The sequence below is a fragment of the Camarhynchus parvulus genome, chromosome 12 (genome assembly GCF_901933205.1).
Source record: "Camarhynchus parvulus chromosome 12, STF_HiC, whole genome shotgun sequence".
Taxonomy (NCBI): Eukaryota; Metazoa; Chordata; class Aves; order Passeriformes; family Thraupidae; genus Camarhynchus; species Camarhynchus parvulus.
The window spans coordinates 6,647,258-6,668,370 of record NC_044582.1 but is presented as its reverse complement, the minus strand read 5'-3'; the positions used below and the strand labels follow the sequence as shown (position 1 = coordinate 6,668,370).

General features: G+C 38.5%; 1 protein-coding gene across 1 annotated transcript in view; it reads right to left on the bottom strand.

Annotated features, from left to right (window-relative positions):
• Positions 1 to 442: 442 nt before the first annotated feature.
• Positions 443 to 21,113, bottom strand: part of CACNA1D (calcium voltage-gated channel subunit alpha1 D) — a 169,076-nt gene continuing 148,405 nt past the window's right edge. The window contains exons 42-49 of the mRNA XM_030956521.1: positions 12,171 to 12,287; positions 10,296 to 10,660; positions 9,975 to 10,001; positions 8,966 to 9,115; positions 7,858 to 8,021; positions 5,050 to 5,171; positions 4,077 to 4,397; positions 443 to 2,630 (exon numbers count right to left, since the gene is read on the bottom strand). Coding sequence (XP_030812381.1) covers positions 2,337 to 2,630; positions 4,077 to 4,397; positions 5,050 to 5,171; positions 7,858 to 8,021; positions 8,966 to 9,115; positions 9,975 to 10,001; positions 10,296 to 10,660; positions 12,171 to 12,287 — 1,560 coding nt within the window. The 3' untranslated portion in view covers positions 443 to 2,336. The remainder of the gene's footprint in view (positions 2,631 to 4,076; positions 4,398 to 5,049; positions 5,172 to 7,857; positions 8,022 to 8,965; positions 9,116 to 9,974; positions 10,002 to 10,295; positions 10,661 to 12,170; positions 12,288 to 21,113) is intronic.

Below are 21,113 nucleotides of genomic sequence, written 5' to 3'. Positions count from 1 at the left end.
AGAAATGGCTTTACCACAACAGGTAGAACTTTGAAATCTACTCATTGTTACTTCACAGGGATAGCTCCATTTTGGCCTCCCAGATTTTGTTTCTGTGAGCTGGGAAAGTGTAACAAAGTGAGTATTGCTGGGCAACCTACCCAAGAGCTTCCCAAGACAGCATGGAAAATTTATTTAGATGTTTTGGGGTATTTTAGTCAAATTTTCCTAATCATTTCCATAGGTCTGTCTCTGGAGAAGTAGTAATCCCTTTTGCACATGAATACTCTGTTTGTTTTATTTCTTTGTGGTGAACAGCAACCATTCATAAAAGACTTGCATGATGTGACACTGCAGACTGATACCCTATTCCACATATTCCCTCCCATTCTTATAACATTGCAAATTGAATTTAACCTTTGGAACTTCTTGGTGAAAAAATATTAGTAAAAGGACTCCCAGGTATAATAAAATTATTACACAGTTTTATTTTGAAGAACATTTTGCATTTGTTTTAATACAAAATGATGTAGGTCAAGAAATAATTTACAAACCTTTAAGTTCTTATCCTGGCATTTGAAATAAGAACGATTTCAGAGGAAGTCTGTAAGCTATTCATAGGAAACTGTCATTATGTACAAAATGTTTATTGACATGTTTTAAACATCACATTTGTAAAAATGTGAACTGGATTGCTATCTAACATAGGAACTACAGGTAAAACCTGATAAGGTAACTTGTTAGAACAAGTCATTGTTATCCAGTGCTAACAAAATAGACAGTAGCTTTCAGGGTGTTTTAATTATCCTCCAAGGTCATTTCAGCCTCAAAGACATTTCAGGGTTTTACTGCATTGTGAACAATATTGAAGCCCTCTCTTGATTGCATAAAAATAAATCTTTGAAATAGTACACATAGAACAACAGAAAGGAAGAGGCAATAAAATAGTTTTTATATCAAGGTTTTTGGTTCTGTGTAGAATCATACTATCACATCTCTTTTCAAGCAGAGAAGGTAGTACTGAAGTGAAGCATTTTCATTTACCTGTGAAATATTTTCTTCCTCGGATATTTTCTGTGTCAATTTAGGGTATGTAGGTATTACACTTTGTCAAAATTTTCCTATGACCAGGAACACCCTGGCATGAACTTGCCAAGGTTTTGGGGTTTTTGCATGAGGTTGTTACAAAAATAAAATTAGAGCTTACTTTTCAGTCAAAAAAAAAGGGAAATTACTTTAAGTTTTTAACCTTTCCAAGTATAAGACTGAGTAGTCAATGGTACATCCCTTTTGCAGAGAGATTCTTTTGACTCAATTATTTTAAAAAAATCTGATCTGTTGCCAAGTTCACACTTGACACTTTATCCCAAAAAGAGATTTACACTGAGAGGTGGCTCTATTTAAATATTTATGCTATAGATCTATATATTCCAAGTAAAAATACTTCCATCTAGAATTCTGTGGAGAGTTACAATAATTAGGGTCCATAAATATTGCTGCAGTTCAATTACGGTACAATAATTACAAAATATAGAACATCTCTTTACAAATACAAATCATTGTATATTACAATTAATTTACAATATTTTCTACTATATAATTTTTAGCAAACTATCTTATCTAATTCTACTATAACCTGGTTGCAAGTGCATTAGTAAGAATGCAATTATTCCAGTATATTTTGCCCTTAACATGATAGTCAGAAAACAGACCATCTGAATGATATTTTCCTATGTAAACTGATGTTACATATGACGGATTATTCTTTATATAACTTCTTTTTCCAACGATCTCTAACAGGTAGAGCATGACAAATTGTATTTTAGAAGAACATTAAGAAAAGAAATCAGGAGGCAAGTTTGGAAACAATGTTAGAATGGATATGCAATGGGTAGCTGATATGGTTTGAGCACTGAGGTAATGACATTACTGGTTGTCATCACTCATCTCATGTTGCTGTTTCCCACACAATCCTGTGCCAGACCCATAGAGACATTGTCACTGACAAAATCCTGCTCTACTAGGAAGGACAGCAGCACAAGGTTGAAAGACAGGCAAGATATTACACCTCAGAATCCTGCTCTAGCCCTCAAAAAACTGATTGTCACAATCTGCTTGGTTTCAAAAGAACCTCATTCCTACAGAGGAACTGAAGATTCCGTGGGAGGAGACTTGACCTACTGCAGCTCTGTTCACATTTCGGCAACCTGGAGATAATAAATTTATTATTTATGGCTTCCTTGAGGTGCGACATCACTCATACAAAACTTGGATTGGTTATTCACTCCAGCTAGTGCCTAGCATCTTGAAACTATGAGGCACTTTTTCTGTTATTAGAACATTTTCCTCGCTAAATACTATAAGCTTGTAATGCATATCATTTCATCAGCTAAGTCTTCTTCGTATCGTCCCGTTTCCGGCTCTTCGTCACTGTAGCCAGGACCAAAATCTTGAAGTTCATAATCCTGTCTGCTCAAAATTGGAAACATATCCCCGTTGGTCCCATTGCTGATATTCCCATTGAGAAGGTTACTTGCTGCACTCTCCATCTCATCAATAGTCATGTCACACGCATCAGCAATCTCGTGTTTTGTAGCCGAAACAAATTTAGGGTCCTTTGCATACCTTCCTAGGCCTTCAGATATAAGTACCTGGCAGAGGGAGGGGAGAGAGTGAGAATTTCAGTGGAATTACAGAACAACAGACAGATCATAGCATTGCTCACTGATAAAAGCACTAGAAACCCCATGCTGAATCACTGGAGCAACCCACAGCCAAACTGTACAGGTAAATAACAATTAAATCAACAATGAAAAGTCTCCAAAGAGCACCATGATGTGCAATAATGTAAATGGTGCTGCTGTACATCTGGCACTTCTCCTTAGAGATCTGGCAGTAGTCTTTGCTGAACATCAGTCATCAGGCTGATACAATAAAGACAAGAGTTAATACACCTCAGATGGTGCAGTTAGAAAAATACAGAATTTTATATGTTCTCGGTACTTTAGAGTACATGGAAAAAAGATGTTGAATTCCCATTTGCAAAAACATAACAAAATGTGTTGTATAGCTCACGGCAATGGAAAGGAAGGGATGGATAGAAGCTACATTAACTATGATTAAGAAATGCTGTACACACTTTATCTTCAAATCTTTTTTAATATAAAAGGGAATTCTTAGCATTCTTTAGTACACCTACAAATCAATCCTTGCAGTTGTTATTCTTCTCTCTGCATTTAATACACTGATTCATGGAGGTTTTGATATTTTATTCAGATAACTGAAAAAATGGGGATTTATTTCTATAGAAACAACAGAGAGAACAGGCATATGTATCATCTCTTCCTTATTGCCATCGTGTAAGAATACTTCAGAACTGATGCTCATCTAAAAAAACTTAAACTTCAAAATTCTAAAGTATCTTTCGTTCTCTGATTAATCTCTCGCTAATGTGATGATCTGGAGTCAGTAGAAATCCTTAACTACATGACAGTTATGAATAAATTCCCCTCTTTACCTAAAACCAGTTTGTGGCTATAAAACTAAAAATCCATTTTCAGAGCGTTGATGCGAACTTGATGCCTTGTGAAGGCTGACCTAGAACAGAGACCAGATGGAGCTAAAGAATAAAGTAGGTGATTATTAGAAGGCTGCAATGGATCCACCTTGGGTAACACCAGAGCTCAGCCAGGGCTACACCCAAGATGAACCCAAAATGGACGACTGGTCATAAGGTCTCTCACTTTTTTTTGTCCATTTGCATATTGAAGTTAATTGTCCAGTTATAGATTTAGCTTATGAAGACCCATCCTTCTTGTTTTTCTCTCTTCAGTCCACATTGTTTATGCTCTTGGGCCTGAGATATTGGCCAGTTGTCCTTGGCGCCCAGCTAGAGAGGGAATTGTTTTGTTTCCCTACTCTGTGAAGAGACTGTCTCCTAATATGAAGCTCAGAGCCACACACTAAATCAGCACAGAATCTAAAAAATACAAAAGCTAAAACCTGAGGCATCACACTTTATTCTGTGCTTTGAAGAGTTAACCCCAAACCTCCCAGAGGAGCACTCTTGGCTCCCTCAGAGGCCGTGCAGCACTCACCGCCTCCACCAGGCTGTCGGCGCTCCTCTGCTTGTCGCTGTGTTTGTGCCGCAGGTCGTTGGGCACAGTCAGGCTGGCTGGGGTGAACGTCCTGTAGGAGATGTCGGGGTCATCCGTGTACCAGGAGCTCCTGTGCAGGGAGGGCAGGCTGCCGTTCATGTGCTCTGTGGAGTCAGCCCTGTCCACCTGGATCAGAGGGGTGTAATAGGGGGAACGCTCCCTGTTGGGAGGGGTGGCGGGTGGGGTGGCCCAGGAGCGCGTTGAGCGACTCGGTGAGTGTTTATGAGCTTTGCTGGAATCCAGACCCGCCACAGCCATCACCTGGCAAAGGGAAGCATTTTAGATGTTAGTGATTTCAAATGCTCAGTCATACTCATTTCTCACTTCAGCAGTTAGCTCAAACCAATTTCTCAGGCAGCAGCTATGCAAAGTTAACATCTTCTGATGTGTAATAGAGGAACAGGACTGAAATTGGTAAATTGAAGCAACAAAATGGTATTTTTTCCATTTTACTCATATCACAAAATCTTTATGAATATATTAATATATTAAATAAACATATATAAATAAATAAATAAATATCAATATATGAAAGAAAACAAAATATAGAAACATTCCTTCTGTCCAGGACAGGATAAGAAGCTGTCAGCATTTTCCAAGCTGGGCACTGAGCCTCAGAAAGTGTCTGAGTTGTACTTGCAAATTATCACAAATGGAGTTGAGATAGGCAAACATTAATAGGCAGCTGCTGTATTATGCAATCTGGTCAAAATTTAGGGCATGGTGACTCTTTGTGGGCACTCAGAGTCCAAGGGGCAGGCTACCCATTCTGTGCTTCGTACAAGGTCAATGTTTGAGAAGCCTTGGGTCTAGCAACGAATACACCAGTGCTGCTTCAAACAGTGAAAGTCAGGAGTGCAATGTAGAGGCTGGAAAGATGGATCCACTGTTGGTTAAGGGAGTTTGAGTTTACCTGCTGTTGCATTAAGTGAAGTGGCAAAGCCGTGCGATGGTGAAAATTAGGAGAGAGCGGGATGTCGTCTTGGCTACTTTGTCGGCGGAGGCATTCGAAGTTAAAGGAAGATCGTCTGTGTGCTACAGGAAAATCATAATTCATCAGAAAAACAAAGTATTTTTCTTCAAAGTCTATTATTTCCAGAATTTCAGGATGAGTGAGCTATGATACAAATTTAAACAGATCCTCTAGTAAGAAAGAAGTTGTGCTAATAGAAGCAAGTGGCAGGTTATAAGATAAAGGACAGATTAATCACATAAGCAAAAGCAGTCCAAGGTAAAAATCATAGAAGCAAACTAACATGATAGAATTGGAATCAGCTGTTTCAGAAAACAAGCTTCTCTGATGCAGCTGACTGGCTCAGACTCTCAACTGCAGAATTCTGCCATAATCTGTTGTGACTTTCTTCTTTCCTCCCCATGGCTTCAAGTTCTCAATTCTAATAAACCAGATTTCCCAAAGGAAATATGAAATTTGTAGTTCCTTGGAAGCAATATGCAATATGTAAAACCATATCCAAGTCAACTCAGGTTGTCAATTCCTGATGTTTATTCTGTTGCTTAGGACAGCGATCATCCATGGTCTCTGCTGTTATGTGCACATTCATGGTAGAAAAGAAAAAGTGGAAATCTGAACTGAATTAAGATGTTTGGCTGATGGGGAGATGTTTCAGCTGATCTTGTTGAAAGCCTGCAGAATGATGGGAAGCATGTGGGTATCATTCCTCTGCGCCAGCTTCAATGCTAAACTACACCTGGAATCCAGATCCACCCTCACAGCTGTAAGCACTGGAGTGGGACACTGGAGAGAACCTGGCTGTACCAAGTTAAGTGCCATGGAGTTATGGCACCCCACAGTTATCAGCAGACACTTCATGCTGGATACTAACAAAGAGCCACTGAACTAAAACAGTCACCTCCACGAGGTCATTGTGTCCAACTAAAGCAAACTTTGTCCCTCTCCCTTGTCTCTATGGCAAATCCAAACAGAGGGATGTCAGCCTTAGCTCCTGATCCTAATATGCTAAATGTCCCAATACCAAAATGTATAAGCAACCCAAAAAGTCCCTTCATCCAACACAAGGCACTTCATTGCACATGCTTCCCTGCAGAGAAGAGGCTGAAAGAAAATCTCAGTTGTTCCTCAGCACACTTCTGGAAACTGCTCCAATACTGTGGAGATGAGTTTGGCATAGAAGCACCCAGAAAGCTTGCACAGAGCTCAATTTACTGACTGCAGTACTCAGCTAAGGCACTGGATGTTATGTTCACTTTGACTGATTCAGATGCTAGCAGGAACTGTTGAGTGCAATGTTGCATGGTCTTTTTTTTTCCCTTTTTTCTTTTTTCTTTATTAATGTGAGACAATCAAGGCTTCCTCTCCAGGCCAAACAGCCCATACACTAGTTACCAATAGTAGATTTGAGATTCTTTTAAAATTTGCTCAGATACTGAGCTGCTAAAATCTCTCAACTCTTTTCCTGAATATAAAATAGATGGTTATGACAGGAGGTCTAACACTGATTGCTCTTATGACATTACATTGGTAAAAGTCAAGGACTTCCTAAATTACCCTTATGCAACTTCGATCAGAACTATGTCCTCTTATCCTAGGATATCAAATAATCTTATCTAGTACCTTTATCTAGTTTCCTGTAGATGAGATAAAAAGCATAACTTCCTCTAAATAAATGACTGCCAAACACTGTCATTAAAACTTTATCTCCAAGACTGCAATTAGAGGAAACCTTTAACCCTCCACTCAAAACATTTTCATGGGCAGACCCAGGACAATTTTTATATGAAATTTTTTTTCCTGCAATCTGTGGAATGGATATACAAAGCATCTATCTATTTCTTTGGCTTAAAATTCCTCTGTTATCAGAGAGGCTTGTAGAAAGATGTACAGGGGTCTCCTTTCAAGTCTCTCCTTCATCTGATTGTGTTTCCCTTCTAGTACTGAAAGACAGACTGCAGCTTTCTGTACCCTTCACTACTGTTCAGCTGAGTTATTTACTCTCTGTGGTGCAAGATTCTGCCCCTGTAGCCCCTAAGGGCAGAAAGCCAAAAAGCAGAGAGCATTGCCAGTCTTATAAGGAGATGAGTGCCTAAAGTGTAGATCCAGTACTGGCAGTATTGCTGGAGGATGCTACCTTTATTATAGAAAAATATATTTTGCTGCTGCCTTTTACCACAGCTTTCTGTAGCTTTAAACAGTCTGAGACTGGACCTCAGATATAAAAATTATCTCAATACACTTGAGAATCTCTGAGACAAGAAAAAGCCTTAAAAAGAGGTTGCTTTTGCACTCAGAGGTCAAAGACCAAACCAAGAATTTTGAGTCTGTGCCTAGTTTCACCAGAGGATTAACATTGCTAATCTCTGCAGTATGGCCTGGAACATACAAAGACAGGATTGCAAGATAAGAACCATGACATCTTGTAGAAATGCATCTAAAGCAATATTGTTCTTGAGATAAGGAAAAACCAAGGGATAGATATAAGGAAGAGAAGAAATGAAAATTAAAGAATCAGGAAAAAACATGTTGACAATGCTAATTCTACCTATAAATTGAAACATCTTCTCCTCAGAAGAAACACAGAATTTTAAGCATCATTCCTGAGACAGCAGAATAAAGCACCAATGTCAATCTGAAATAAGATGCTTAAAATCCAAGTTTTATAAAAAATCCTTTTTAAACTGGAATCTGTCTGAATGCACTTGAATTATTTCAGATTTGCAAACCAATTGTCCTTAATGTACTTACGTGGTGGTGTTGGAGGTAGCAGCCGTCTCCTAGGAGATCTTTTTGTATCATAACAGATCTGTGAATCATCTTCCTCAAAAAAACCATGTGGGTGATGGTAACCTTTTGGTCTCTCAAAATCTGATTCATGGCAGTGATATCTACAGTGATAATCATATCTATGCCTGCATTAAAAAAAATAAAGAAAAAATTCTTTCAGTGAGTTTTTGTAGGTAGTTAAAAAATTTGTTTCCTTCTAAAAGATTTTCAAGTCTACTTTTTCTCCAGCATAGAATTAAACACTGCATTCTGTAATTGCACAACTCAGATTTAAAATTCAGTTTCTGTAGGATTTTGAGAGGGCATATACTTCTCTACTCAGGTCAATTCTCAGGTTAAATTTTTAATCATATTGTATTTTCAATGAATTTATTCTTACCAGCACAGGCAAAAATGTAAGATCTCAGTCACAAACTGCTTAAAAAACCAAAATAAATACTCTCTTCTACTCCTGCCATGTTCTCTTGAGAGCCCTGGGTAAGGTGCAGAGCACAGAAGCTCAGAACGGATTTAAGCCTCTTACATTCTGGATATTCTCATGTTTAAAATCAGATCTTGAAAGGGTGTTACTTGATGCTCACTATCATACCAAAAAAAATAGTGAACCTGAGAAAATTTAGCTTTCATGCAAATCAATGGGATGCAGATTAGGGTGCCAATCTTGCCAGAATTCAGCTGGTGAATGTAGCCCATACAGCAAGAGAAGGAGGAGGAGAATTCAGCATGTCTGGCACTCTAACATATCCACTTATGGATCTAAGATAAAATGGCAATAAATTCCTCTACTTCTGGGCTGGACTTGAATATTTTTAAAAAATGGACAGAAGTGAAGATTTTTTTTGAGATGTTACTGAATGTAGTCAGTAGAAAGGAAACATTCCCTCTTTGGAATACTCTCCTTTCCTACTCATGATTTCCCATTTCAGCAGTTGTGGAGTATTAATTTCATTAGAGAATTTGCAGTGTGAGTGTGCTTAGTGAAGCCTTTACATCTATGTATCTAAAATACGAAAATATTTTTGCACGCTATTTTATTTAACATATATTTTTATTTAACAAACATCCTCACCTGTTTCCTGACAACATACTGTCATCTTCATAATATTCTTCTCCACTGTAATACTCCTGCTCTGCCAGATAATGATCATCATTGCAGTAATCTTGCACTTCGTGTTCTTCCCGGCGAATGGTCGGTCGGCGTCCATCACCAGTGTCAGACCTGGAAGCAGCAACCAAACAGGAATTTTTATAATTCTATTTATACCAATTATATATTATTGATAATGTTCTTAGAATTCTTTTAATGTTCTTCAAAGAGGAGAAGAAAAAGACAAGCATTAACAACTCTCTAGTTCATGATGTGGTGTTACAGCTGTGCAGTTCAGAACAGGAATTATGTATTTGTTTCTTAAATATGGCCTTCCTTTATTTCCTTGTGGTACAATAGAAAAATGATAAAAGGATGCTCAGTGAAATCAAATCCATTCCAGACATTTTATATTGTATACATTGTCATCTCTCCAATGCCTGAAGTTTGCCAAATGGCTCAAATATTAAGAAGTTCTCACTGAGGTATTCAAAAAGAAATCTGAAATGAGTATGCAAATGTAGACATTAAAACCACCACTGAGCATCCATTTACCAATGCACTTTAATTAAAACAATAGATCTTATATTTTAAGAAGTGCTTAGAAAATATTCAGACAGAAGGCCAGGAAAGACTTTTGGGCTCCCTATAAAAGGAACTGCACACATTAACATTTATCAAAGCTATCACCAGTAGTTTTTCCAGTCTTGGTAAGTCAATTTTTAACAAGGGCTACAATAAGATGTGATCTTTATCCTGTTGAAAACTGCCTGGACTTTCAAAAGGTCTTGAATAATTTTGAACTTTACCAAAAGTTTGTCCTTTCAGAACAGGCAGTAAGTAAATAGACTTAAAAATTGTCACTTAAGTTACTGAGCATATGCATTGTTATACAGTTAATTTAGAAAAGAAACAGGAAAGGAGAGGAAAAAAAAATAAAAAATAAAACCTCCCTGTCCTCTTCAATTATGTCAGAACAATATCAACTCACCTAATATATGTTTCATAGTAGCGTGTTCTATCCAGGTTGGCCACAAAAATGAGAAAAATATTTTAAGAACAAGTCATTTAGAGAAATTCTTTGTTGATTACAATGTCTGTGCTGTAACTAATAATTTCACTTCAAAGACAACTGCTACTTTCAAACCCCAATAAGGCTTTATGCATTTCCCATTTATCAGTGCTACATTTTAAATACAGCTTACACATCAGTAGGCAACAGAAATGAAGATTCAAATTAATTTCACTTAGCTTAAGTTTCCTATAGTGTATTAATAAATTTATTTAAAAACAAAGGCATATTTAAGTTTACCTCCTACTGCTTGGCCTTCTTCTCTTCTCGTGGTCAGTCCTGGAGTGTGAGCGGTAACCGTTCTCAGATCGGTGCTCACGATTCCCAAAACTTGGGTGTTTTCCATGGACTTTGGACACGTTGGCATTATTGAGATTGGCATTTGTTGAGTTTGGAACGTGCTTTCCTACCGAGTTGTGGTTATGATGGTTGTGGTACACAGAGTTTCCTGCCTGATGGTACATGTTTTTCTCAGTATCACTTGCAGAGGGAATTGAAGGCCGCTGGACATGTAAGGGACGGTGTGTGGTGTTGATTTGGTGAAAGGAATCTCGTCTGTCACTGCTAATGTGGTTTATATGGTTGCCAAAGAGGGCACCATTCCTCTGTTTTAGGGGAAGAGAAAGAAAAAAATTATATCAGATACCTTAACAGAACATACTCTTGACAGTGACAACTTACTTTTCTCTCCTACATGCATAGAAAAGTAGCAATTCAAGTAACCTGTGATTTTTCTTTCTAATTTTATGATGCTTCAGATGGGATCTCCTGAAGTGACAGGGATGTGATTGTGGTGATAACAATATTGTATTTCAGAGTCAAATCAACAGTATGCTGTGATCATTATTCTTTTCCACCCAAGTAAAAGTGACATATCCAACTTTCTCCACATTTTATTATGCAGGAGAAACCTAAATTCCCATAAATGAACATGCACCAGCTTCCTCAGAAAGAGATGTGTTTGCTTAATTTTTTTGGGAAGGCCTTGGTGGAGTTCTGTGCTGCTCTCCCAGGGCAGGGGTTTGCAGCAGGAGTCACTCAGACAGGATGGAGTGCCATGCAACAGCTTGCAAGCAAATCCCAGGAGGGAACATTCAGCTCCAGTGCTTCCATTCTTTCTTCTCACAGAGGTACAAGAAAGAGTTTCTGTTTATCAGCCCTGGGAGTGTGATGGATGGTGAAAGAGAGGATGAGGTGCTAAGGTATGACTGTGACATGCAGCTGTCTTGGACACCTGACCCAGGTTAGGGAGCCTCCCTGTCTAGCCAGGTGTGGGTCCTGGATGACAGCAGTCTGAGTTGCAGCTCAATCTAGAGAAGACAGGAGGTAATGATGGTTGGCAGAGAAATGCATCTACTGATGGCAGCTGAGGCACTGTGTCCAGTGCCACATCCTCCTTTTTGCAAAGGACAGTAGCAAGCTATGGGGCTTCTGCTATAATTCCTGCAGAAGCATGATTTTACATCTGCTTCTTCTGAAATGCTTGGGAAAAAATAAGTTTTCTTGCTGGCTGACAAATGGTTTGCAGACTGCCTCTGATTATAACACCAAATTTACATGTTCACCACTTAGGACTAAATAGCATAAAGAGCAAACCTATTTTTTTTTCTGATTGATTCTTATTGATATCCCTCATGGGATTGGAAATGGCATTTTATTTAGTTGATTTCTGTGTAGCCCCATGAATTCAGTTTTAAATAAGCAGCTCCGTGTCTGTTGTGGTTTGCTTGCATAGACTTTCATTCTCTCCTTCTTATCTACCACTGCAGAGGTTAAAACCAGTTTCAACCTTGCCTCTATCAAAATTTGAGATGGCAAGGTTCATACCTTTTGATAGGATTTGCTTAAGAAAAAATAAGAATTAATGAGAAAGAATTAGGGGCAGGAGAAGCACCCTGCAGGAATTGCTTCCTAAATTTATGAAGAAATGCAAGTGTCCTGATACTACCATTTTTATAGATTTATACATAAAATATACTTATTTATAAAATATTTCTATTTTCTGATTTGAGGGGTTTAAAAGTATTACTATCTTATTTCATATTGAAGGACAAGGTCATTGTTTACTCTCATATTATACAAAAAACAATTCACATGGTTGTGTTCTGACATTACTTTATAAACATCTTCCTCCTCCTCAGGATTGTTTTCCTCTGGTTCATCATCTTGCAAGTCACAGGAAATAGCTCGGCGTATTTCTGGGCCAATATCATGAAGTGTCCTTAGTCCTGCCTAAATCAATGACAACACCATAATACATTAGGAATGCAAATTCTTTTTCGCTCTTTAATTACTGGTGGTAAAATTATTTTAAAGGACAATTAACAGTTTTTGTATCCTGACATCCACAGAGGATGTATTCTGCTGTAAGTTCCTTTACTATTATTAATGAAAAGTTCATATATTCCAGTACCACCCTGGTAGCACTGGGGTGATCATGTCTTTATTATCACAGTGTAGATTCTGACTAAAACACCACTGATGTTTATGGATCCCTATAGAAGAGAAATTAATCTTATTAAAAAGTGTAAGTAATCAGCAAGAACTATAATAAAATGCATTTCAATGAGATGTATATTTAATGTTCAAAACATGTTTGCAGCCTGTGTCAACAAAGGAAACACAAGGAGATCTTTGCTATAGCAACAGCAATTTTAGCAGAGCTCAGATGGAAAAGAAAGCAGTGAAATAATTCCAGCTCATCTGCACTGCACTGTGATTTGCAGATATTTGGTTTAAAGCTTTAGTTTAGGATAGAAAATCATTGAGTTACAGCAGCAGAGACTCAGTGTACACCAGTTCAGATTCCTCTCAAGTTTTCTACCACAAGCAACATTTAGGAAAAGGGAAAATGCTGACACTGTCCAGGACAAACCTGCACATCAGGGAGGAAAGAGACATCATACCCCACCCCAAGAGCTCAGTGCTTTGTGCAGGCCTTACTTCCAAAAGGAGAAAATGCCTCCTGATTTAATTCTGCCTGCTATGATCCCAACCAAGAACCACAATCTCGTTCTTCCCAGCAACTTCTTTTATCTCCTCAGGTTCAGAAAAATTCAAGATGTGTGTGTTTAACCCTTTACTACCACTACACTTACACACTACTAAAAATCCTGCACAGCACTTGGCTGAATTTTTGATTATGATCTAAAAACCTGATTTTTTTTTTTAGCATTTTTGAAGGAGATGTGAGGGCTGTTCCAGCACAACACTGACATTGCATGTTACTTGCCCTGGGGTAGCACGAGGATGTGCAGAGAATTTTGTGTTTCAGAGCTGCAGAATGAGCCCAGAGACCCTGGAGGACCCCAAACATAGCAAACATTCAAGCTGTTTCCTCACACCCTCCCAGGAGCACACTCAGAACTGCTCAAAACAGAAACAGCCGCTTTTCTGGGGAGAAAAATGGCATTTATGCAGTGTGGGCAATCAGAACCTGGAAAGGGATGAACCAAAAATCTTTGAACTTTAATGATGTAGATTTACTACAGGCTCCACTTCAGGTTTCACTTACTCCAGTATTTCCCTTCCTGAAAAAGGTGCCTGACTAATCACATTATCTACATCTATTTGCAAATTCAGTTTTCCTCCTCAGGGATGAACTTTGAGAGTTATGCTATAATTGAACAAGGCTCTAAAAATCATTTACTAGTGAGTTAATATACAATACTCATTTCATGAATACATTGTGCTTTCTCCCACTTCTTACGCTAATTGCATAGTCAGAACCTCAGCAAGGTTGCTAATGTCATCATTTTGCAAGGTGCTAAAGGAAAGCAAAATTAACACTTTAAGGTACACCTATTCGAGTGGAAAACCAGAGGCTTCTATTGGTTTATCAGAGACAAATGCAGAATTTATTTGCTAGAGGACTTTTATTAAATTTTGGTTATTTGACCATTAGCTACCAGAGCCACTTGCATTTCACACTCACTACCTGCTGACTTTAGAGCAAAGAGAACTAAAAGGAACAAAAAACCTCAACTGGCACATGAACACAAAAAGAAACTGAGCTTTGTATGAACAGAATACAATTTGAAAACTGCTAAAATGAGGTAATTACCATCCAGAAAAATACCTGAATAGACCTACACTACAACACTGAACACATAATAATAAGAGACACATAATGAGATCCACTTAATAAGAGACACAGCAAAGTCTTGATTGTCCTGAGTTATTCATGCTGGAGGAGCCCATCTCCCAACTCTGGCTGAGTGTGCTGCTCTACAACTGCCCAAAAGCTCTGAGTTTTCTGCCATCCCAGGCTGCCTTTGAGCTGAGCCCTTCTGTGAACACAGCACTGTCAGAGAGCAGCACCAGATAAAATTTAACTCTGACAAAATCTACTAGCTCAAACTCCTGTCTGCTAAATTGTGACAAAGCCCCACAAATATATGCCTGGAAGCTGAGAAAAGCCACGTGTTTGACAGCAACACACTGAATGGTAATTTAATTTTGATTACATTTCCAGCTGCCTTCTGGCTTACTTCTTGGTGAATTACCTCTCTCTCTAGAGAAAGCAGGCAGCCTTTATCATCTCATCTCTCTCCAGTAATATTCATTTCCAAGTAACAGACCTCTTGCATTTACACAGTCGGCAGTGGAAGAAAGAAACCTGGATCACCGTATGCAAAGGTATATCTTTATTAAACTAAACCCAGCACATTTATTCACTCACAGCCAGCACTGAGGCTCTCAAGCAACACCAATCTACAGAATTGAAATATTCCTCAATTTATTTGCTCTAATGAATGACCTACAATGGTTTTGTGAACTCTCTCCTGAAAATGACTACTCCCACTTTCTGTCTCATCTTACCTGGTGCAATCCAACAGCATCATAAGTAATCTAACATTTTATGGGGAGCACCACATCATGATACAAATGCTCATGCTGATCTCACACTGATAGGACAATTCTTCATTAGATCAGTCAGCTAAAGTGGAACTGATCTAAAACCACAGGAATTGGTACTTTTATGTCAGTAGCAAAATCCCTTTTTGAACCTTAATGAACACTTAATGAACACTTAATGTCTTCTGCAAAGACTGAGGCAGCATGGACTGATAAAACATTTGACTTTACCTTCAAGCACTTCAAAACAAAAATCTCAAAAACAAGAGTGCACAAAAATATCAAACCAACCTTCCCCACCCCTCATCTTTGGTTTACAGGGAAGAAGTGTCCTTCAGATACACATTCCCTACATAATATTTCACATTTTAGTCTACCCAGCATGAACCCTGGTGACAATGTAACACACAGGAGAGCAATGGCAGCGGTCCATGTCCTCCATTTGTGAGGTTTTAAAAACTGCTACATTTAAATCAGAGATAAAAACAAAAGCTGAGCAGATGGGGCCTTTCAAAAAAGAGAGCCTGGATAGTAAATTGTCTACCCTTGCTAGAGGTGTGCTTGTTTCTTTTTCACTAGGACTGCTAAAGTTCTTAGGAAGTGGTTATTACCCTACGCAGAACTTCCTAAAACTTTTATTACATACAGAGATTCAAGATGTGCCACATTCCTGAAGCATCATGTTATAATGACTTCTTAAAAAAATCAAATTTGAGTGTTATAGAGGGATTGCTTCCTCACAGTCCTTGAGCATGGCCCTAACTCTACAGATTTCACTAGAAGTTTGCAAAAGAAGTTGTTTCTTGTTCAGACACATGGTTTATTCAAAATTTAATTTTTGTTTCCTTCCTTGCTTCATCTTTTCTCCTTGTAGGTGAGGGAAAGATGAGAAGTATCGGTCCAAAGGTTATTCAGCAAAGCAGTGACACATAGAGTGCTGAACAACATAATTACATGAGAAACCCAAGCATGTCTTTAATTAGGCTTTCCCATAAATGCCCAGAATGACTGCAGATGAACAGGATAATTCTGTGCAGCTGTGCTGTGGAGGAACAACAGCACCTTGCAATGTTTTCTGGATGGCACAAGGCACTGATAAACCAGTGCTGGGTCCTAAATACCATCTCAAGAGACAATGACTGATGCCCCTGTCTCTGACACACCATTGAGATGACACAGATGTGTTTTCAAAAGCAGAAATAACAGAAATGTAGGAGTTCCTCATCCTCAGTGAGAAAAGATATCATATGACCAATAACTACCCCTAGACAGGTTATTTAGAGATATGCCTTAAGAGACTTGAAAGGCACCTCACACCAAACCATCAAAACATTTGGAAGTTAAACATGTAAACATTTTGAGAAGACTGCTTTTAAAAAATGCCAGATTTTAAATCCACTTCCCACATCTACAGTATGCATAAAAGAGTAACGCCATTTTAAATACATGTCTTATATTAAGAAATCTGTGTCTAATGCAAGACTCCAGTCGTTACTTTCAGAAGAAAAAACCTCAAATGCTTATAAATAGTGGAACTACAAAAAATCCTTTTCCCTGTACCTAAATTCAGACCACAATAATTTTAAGATATGGTCTAACCTACATATAGATGCAGTTTAAGCTTAGTTTAAGAAGTGCAAGCTCACTACCCTTATTTAAATAATATCATTGTTACCTACACTATTTCTAGTGCTTATTCTTTTGAGCTGTCCTAGAGTGGTACCAGGAACTGGAATACACTGGCAAACTGTGTTTCATAGACTTTAGAGCAATGATGTATATTTATGCATATTGCTATATAAATTCACTAGAACTGGAAAAAAGTACAAACATGAATACTAAATGCTTAGGCTTTCAGAGCTTCATAATCCTGGAAGCCTGGAATGATGCTAAAAACATTCCTGTAAACCATTAGATTTATAGGTAAAGAACATGTTTTTACTATCTGCTTATTTTAGAGCAAAGAAAACTACAATGAATAAAAAACCTCAGATATACACTGACACTTTAACATAAAAATAAGGTTTTTTAAATGAGGTTAGTGAGAACAGAATACAATGACAGAACTACTTTAAAAAGGAAATAAGCATGCAGAAAAATAGCTGAATGACCTACACTGTAGCAGTGGACATAGGAGACATAGTGGTCAAGCCTTGATTGCCCAGAGTTCTCCATCCTGGCAGAGCTGCTCCCAGCACTGCAGCTGCACAAAGGCTGCCAGAGCTGAGCCCTTCTGGGAGCACCACGGGGACATCAGAGCACAATTAAATGGGACTTGAGCAACAAATTAACCCCTCAGCTGATGCCTACCAGAGGGTTTGGCTTTTTCCTTTTTCTATCACCGTTTACTGCAGGGTTAATAGTAGTTGTAACATTTGCAGAGAGAAGAAAGCATAATTAGTTTAATCTGAAGCATGTTTCCAAAATCAGGCTCAGGTCAATAAATCAGTGCTTTTATGTACCTGGGATGTGAAAGAAAATATCCTTTAACTTTTATTTGTGTGCATTAGCAAAGAGGGCTACACATAAATAAACGTGAAATATAGATGTGTTACATATATAACACATCCATATACACATGTTACAGTAAGTGTTTTCCATAGGAAAAATAGTATAGAATTAGTTAATTCCCTCTCTGTGCTAGATGAAAATAATTAAAATTGTTCATGCTTCACTAAACATCTATTTTACTAGCAATGTGACCACTGTTTGGCTCAATACAAGTTTCCATCATTACACAAAGACATCCTTTTCTGACCCAGAAAATATATTAGTGGTCACTGCACAAGTATCAGTCAATAGCACAAGAAAGGCAGTGGAAACCCTTTTTGTTGGTGACCTCAGGGCATGTGTAACACCACAAAAATGGCATAAACAGGTGACTCAAACTGATCACCCATCATTTCAGAACCTCTTGTTCTCTGGCCTTCATAAGGACATGAATTCCCCTGGGTCTGCAGAACACAAACTGTGGGGTTCCAAGGGATGCTGGAACCCCAGCAGCTCTGAAGATGGGTTTGGTGACAATATGCAAGTTTGAACAAACTGCTGCTGGTTTTCATCTGAAGCGTGAGGAGGAATTTGAAACTTCATAGCAGAAGGACTTCCTTGACTTAACAGCAAGAGCAGATAATCATCCCCTCCGCACTTTCTAGGCTGCTGCCTCCCCTCTGCCATACCCAAACAGCAGCCTGGGTTAGGCTGACAGCCAGTGCCACACCCTTGAGGAAAACCTGAGCTCTACAGGATAAAAATCACCTTGAATGAAGTCACTGTGGAGTCAGAAGAGGAATCCCTGCCTGCTGCATGCTCTGGCATACACAAAGCAAATCCAGTTCTGTAGGGAGCTCTGCTCTCATTTTCTAATTCAATCCAAACTTCCACTCTTTCTTCTCCTGCACCAAACACAGCTCAAATCCAGCATCAGAAGAAGCTCCTTTCTTTCTTTCTTGGAGTTGGGTGGAGGTTCTGGCCCCCAAACATGAGGGAGCTGCCAGGGACATTCTTGTGACACAGTTCACAAGTTTTGGGTTCATATAACCAAACAAAACTCAGGCAAAGGATGCAAGTTGCAGTTCCATGTGTTAAAATGCCTAAGCCTTAATGACATAAAACCCCTATTCTGTATATTCTAGTGTTCAATCACTCTAAAATGAAATGCTCTGAGTGTCTCTCTGAAGATACCTTCTAAGAACAGTATTTTCCCATGCTCCTTGGTCATTCTTTCTTCCTGAGTGCACAGACTGGACCTTTAGCTAAGTTATGTGGCCTCCAAGGGAAGATTTATTCCCACACCTGGTGAAACAGAACTTATTAAAACAACTACTATAGGCCACCAGAAAGCCTGACTGGACTTTCTGAGCTCACAGAATTTTACTCTGTGTTATGCAATTCTCTCAAGCTAACTAAAGACAGTGTGGATGGCTCCCTGTCTTTCATACTACACTTTTTCTAGAAGTGTTTTTCTTGCTGCAAATGTTATTTTTATGACCTTGAACTCTAGTTGTAATGCTGTGGAGATTTTGTTTTGCAGTCTTAAGAACCCTTTTTATCTTGCATGTAAAGTTATTATTCTGCTTTTCTGCCTATATTCATATAAGTCATTCTATCAGAGACAGCAGCATAAGTACATGTTTTTGAAAGTTTCAGCTAAAAGCAAGGCATCCAATTTAATATCCTAGATTACAACTAAAGGACTAGTTTAAAAAAACCCAAAAGTGAAATTCCTTTTGAAAAACAGGACCTTAGGCCATTTGACATTTACAGGGTTTTCCTTCAATATCTTCAAAAGTACTGAATGAAATTATTGTAAAAACCCAGACTCCTGAGCATGAGGAATAAAAGAGGGCAAAGAAATTATCTATGTTTTAAAAAGGCTGTTTCAGTCTCATAAAACAGGAAAAATGGCAACGTCTATTAATGTTTTCCCCAACAGCTGTTCTTTGAACTAAAACACAATGGATTCTGTCACCAGGAGCCTTCTTCTCATGGGAGCTGTTTACTCTCTGAGGGCAGGAAAGTGTGACATGGCCAACTGAAGGATTCAGCAGGATTATAAATCTGTATCTCACCTCTTGCTTCACGCAGAGGTTAGGAAGGGACTGTAAATAGCTGAAGAGAATGGCAGGTTGTTTTCTTCCTCTCTTGCAAGAGATAGGAGATAAGGAAAGCCGGGCTAGATAATGCAGGAACTGCAGGGTTTATTAGATCCTTAAGAACCATGTTCTTCACTAATTAACCAGTTCATTCACCCCAAGAGAAAGTTACAGGTATCAGCGAAAGTGCAAGAGCGTTTATGGCTCCTATGGCTTTTGACACAAATTGGAACAGGTGACATTGCTTTTATCTGCTGGTTTGCTTAAGGATTTTGCAGCATGATATCCAGCTCTGTTTTAAAGCTGTATCCTCACATAAGTAATTATTCTAACAAGCACAGCATTAGGACTTTGAATTTGGCATGCTGCAGCTTCCAGTTAAAATTATATTATTCATTTATACGCCTGACTGGGCTTTTTGTTCTAACCACAGGTTTCAGGTCTCTTTGAAACAGTGTTTCCATTTTTATTTAGTCAATCAAGTTGAGTTCCTACTGATTTGTTAGAAAGACAAAAGCAGAAAAGAGGAAGATGAGAAAAAAGGAAGCAATAATCTTCCCACCTACTGGCTTGGGTCATTTCAATACCATTGTTTTAATCAGAAAAAAAAAGCTCCATGCCTCAAATCCCATAGGTCTTTGCAGACTTCTAGTAGAGATTCATGGTAATTTTTTTAATTGAAAAATATTTGCCTAATGAGAGAGGAAGAGCTGAGTCTTTCCAGTTCCATCTTGCCCTCAGTCATTGAACAAGAAGCAGAGTCTGATAACAAACAAGAGAGCACACTCACATTTGAGAGCTCAGTGGTTCTCTCTACACTGTTATGTGTGCAATTCCAAAAACACAAATGGAAACCTGCAATACTGAGGCTCAAAACCAACTTTGACCTCCTTATGCTCAAATGCTTCTGCAATAAAGTCTGAAAAGTCCTGCCTAAAAATCCATCATCTTTGCCCTCTCAACTGTTTACAGCCTTTTTATCAGTTCCATTACCAATAATTTTCTCTTCTCTAATGTATGCAAATACAGTTCCTAAGGCCCTGCCAAGCCATGTGGGCACAAACCCATAGCAAGGACTGTGGTGAATCTTCCCCTGCTTGTTGCATCTCTTACACTTGTGGTGATTTGGAGCACAATGGCAGTCAGAGCTGCCAGCAGAGACTTTCTTAGGAAATGGGAATGAAACACATCACTCACTTAACACAGCAAAGATCATTTTGCTAAACTTAAGTACAAACCAACAGGGTTTTAACAAACAGTATCTGAATCAAGTTAACACAGTTCTCCTCATTTAGGAAGGGATTTTCTAAACATAGTCCTAAATTTTGGCATCAGAATAAAAAAAACTATCAGAAACAAATATATTTATCGTTTGTAGCAAACTGCTAATCATTAACTGAAATTCACAAAGTCCCAATCCAATAAAAAGGGTGCAGTGTATGATGTCTGGAATTATTTGAGAACAGCTTTCCATTTGCCTGTTTCAAAGTTCATTCTACAAAGGTACCAGTGGAAAGAAGTTGTCAGAATTTGCTCTTTAGATCACATGTACTCTATGGACTGCTTGCTGCAGGCCTGTTGAGAGACAGAAGGCCAAATCTATTGT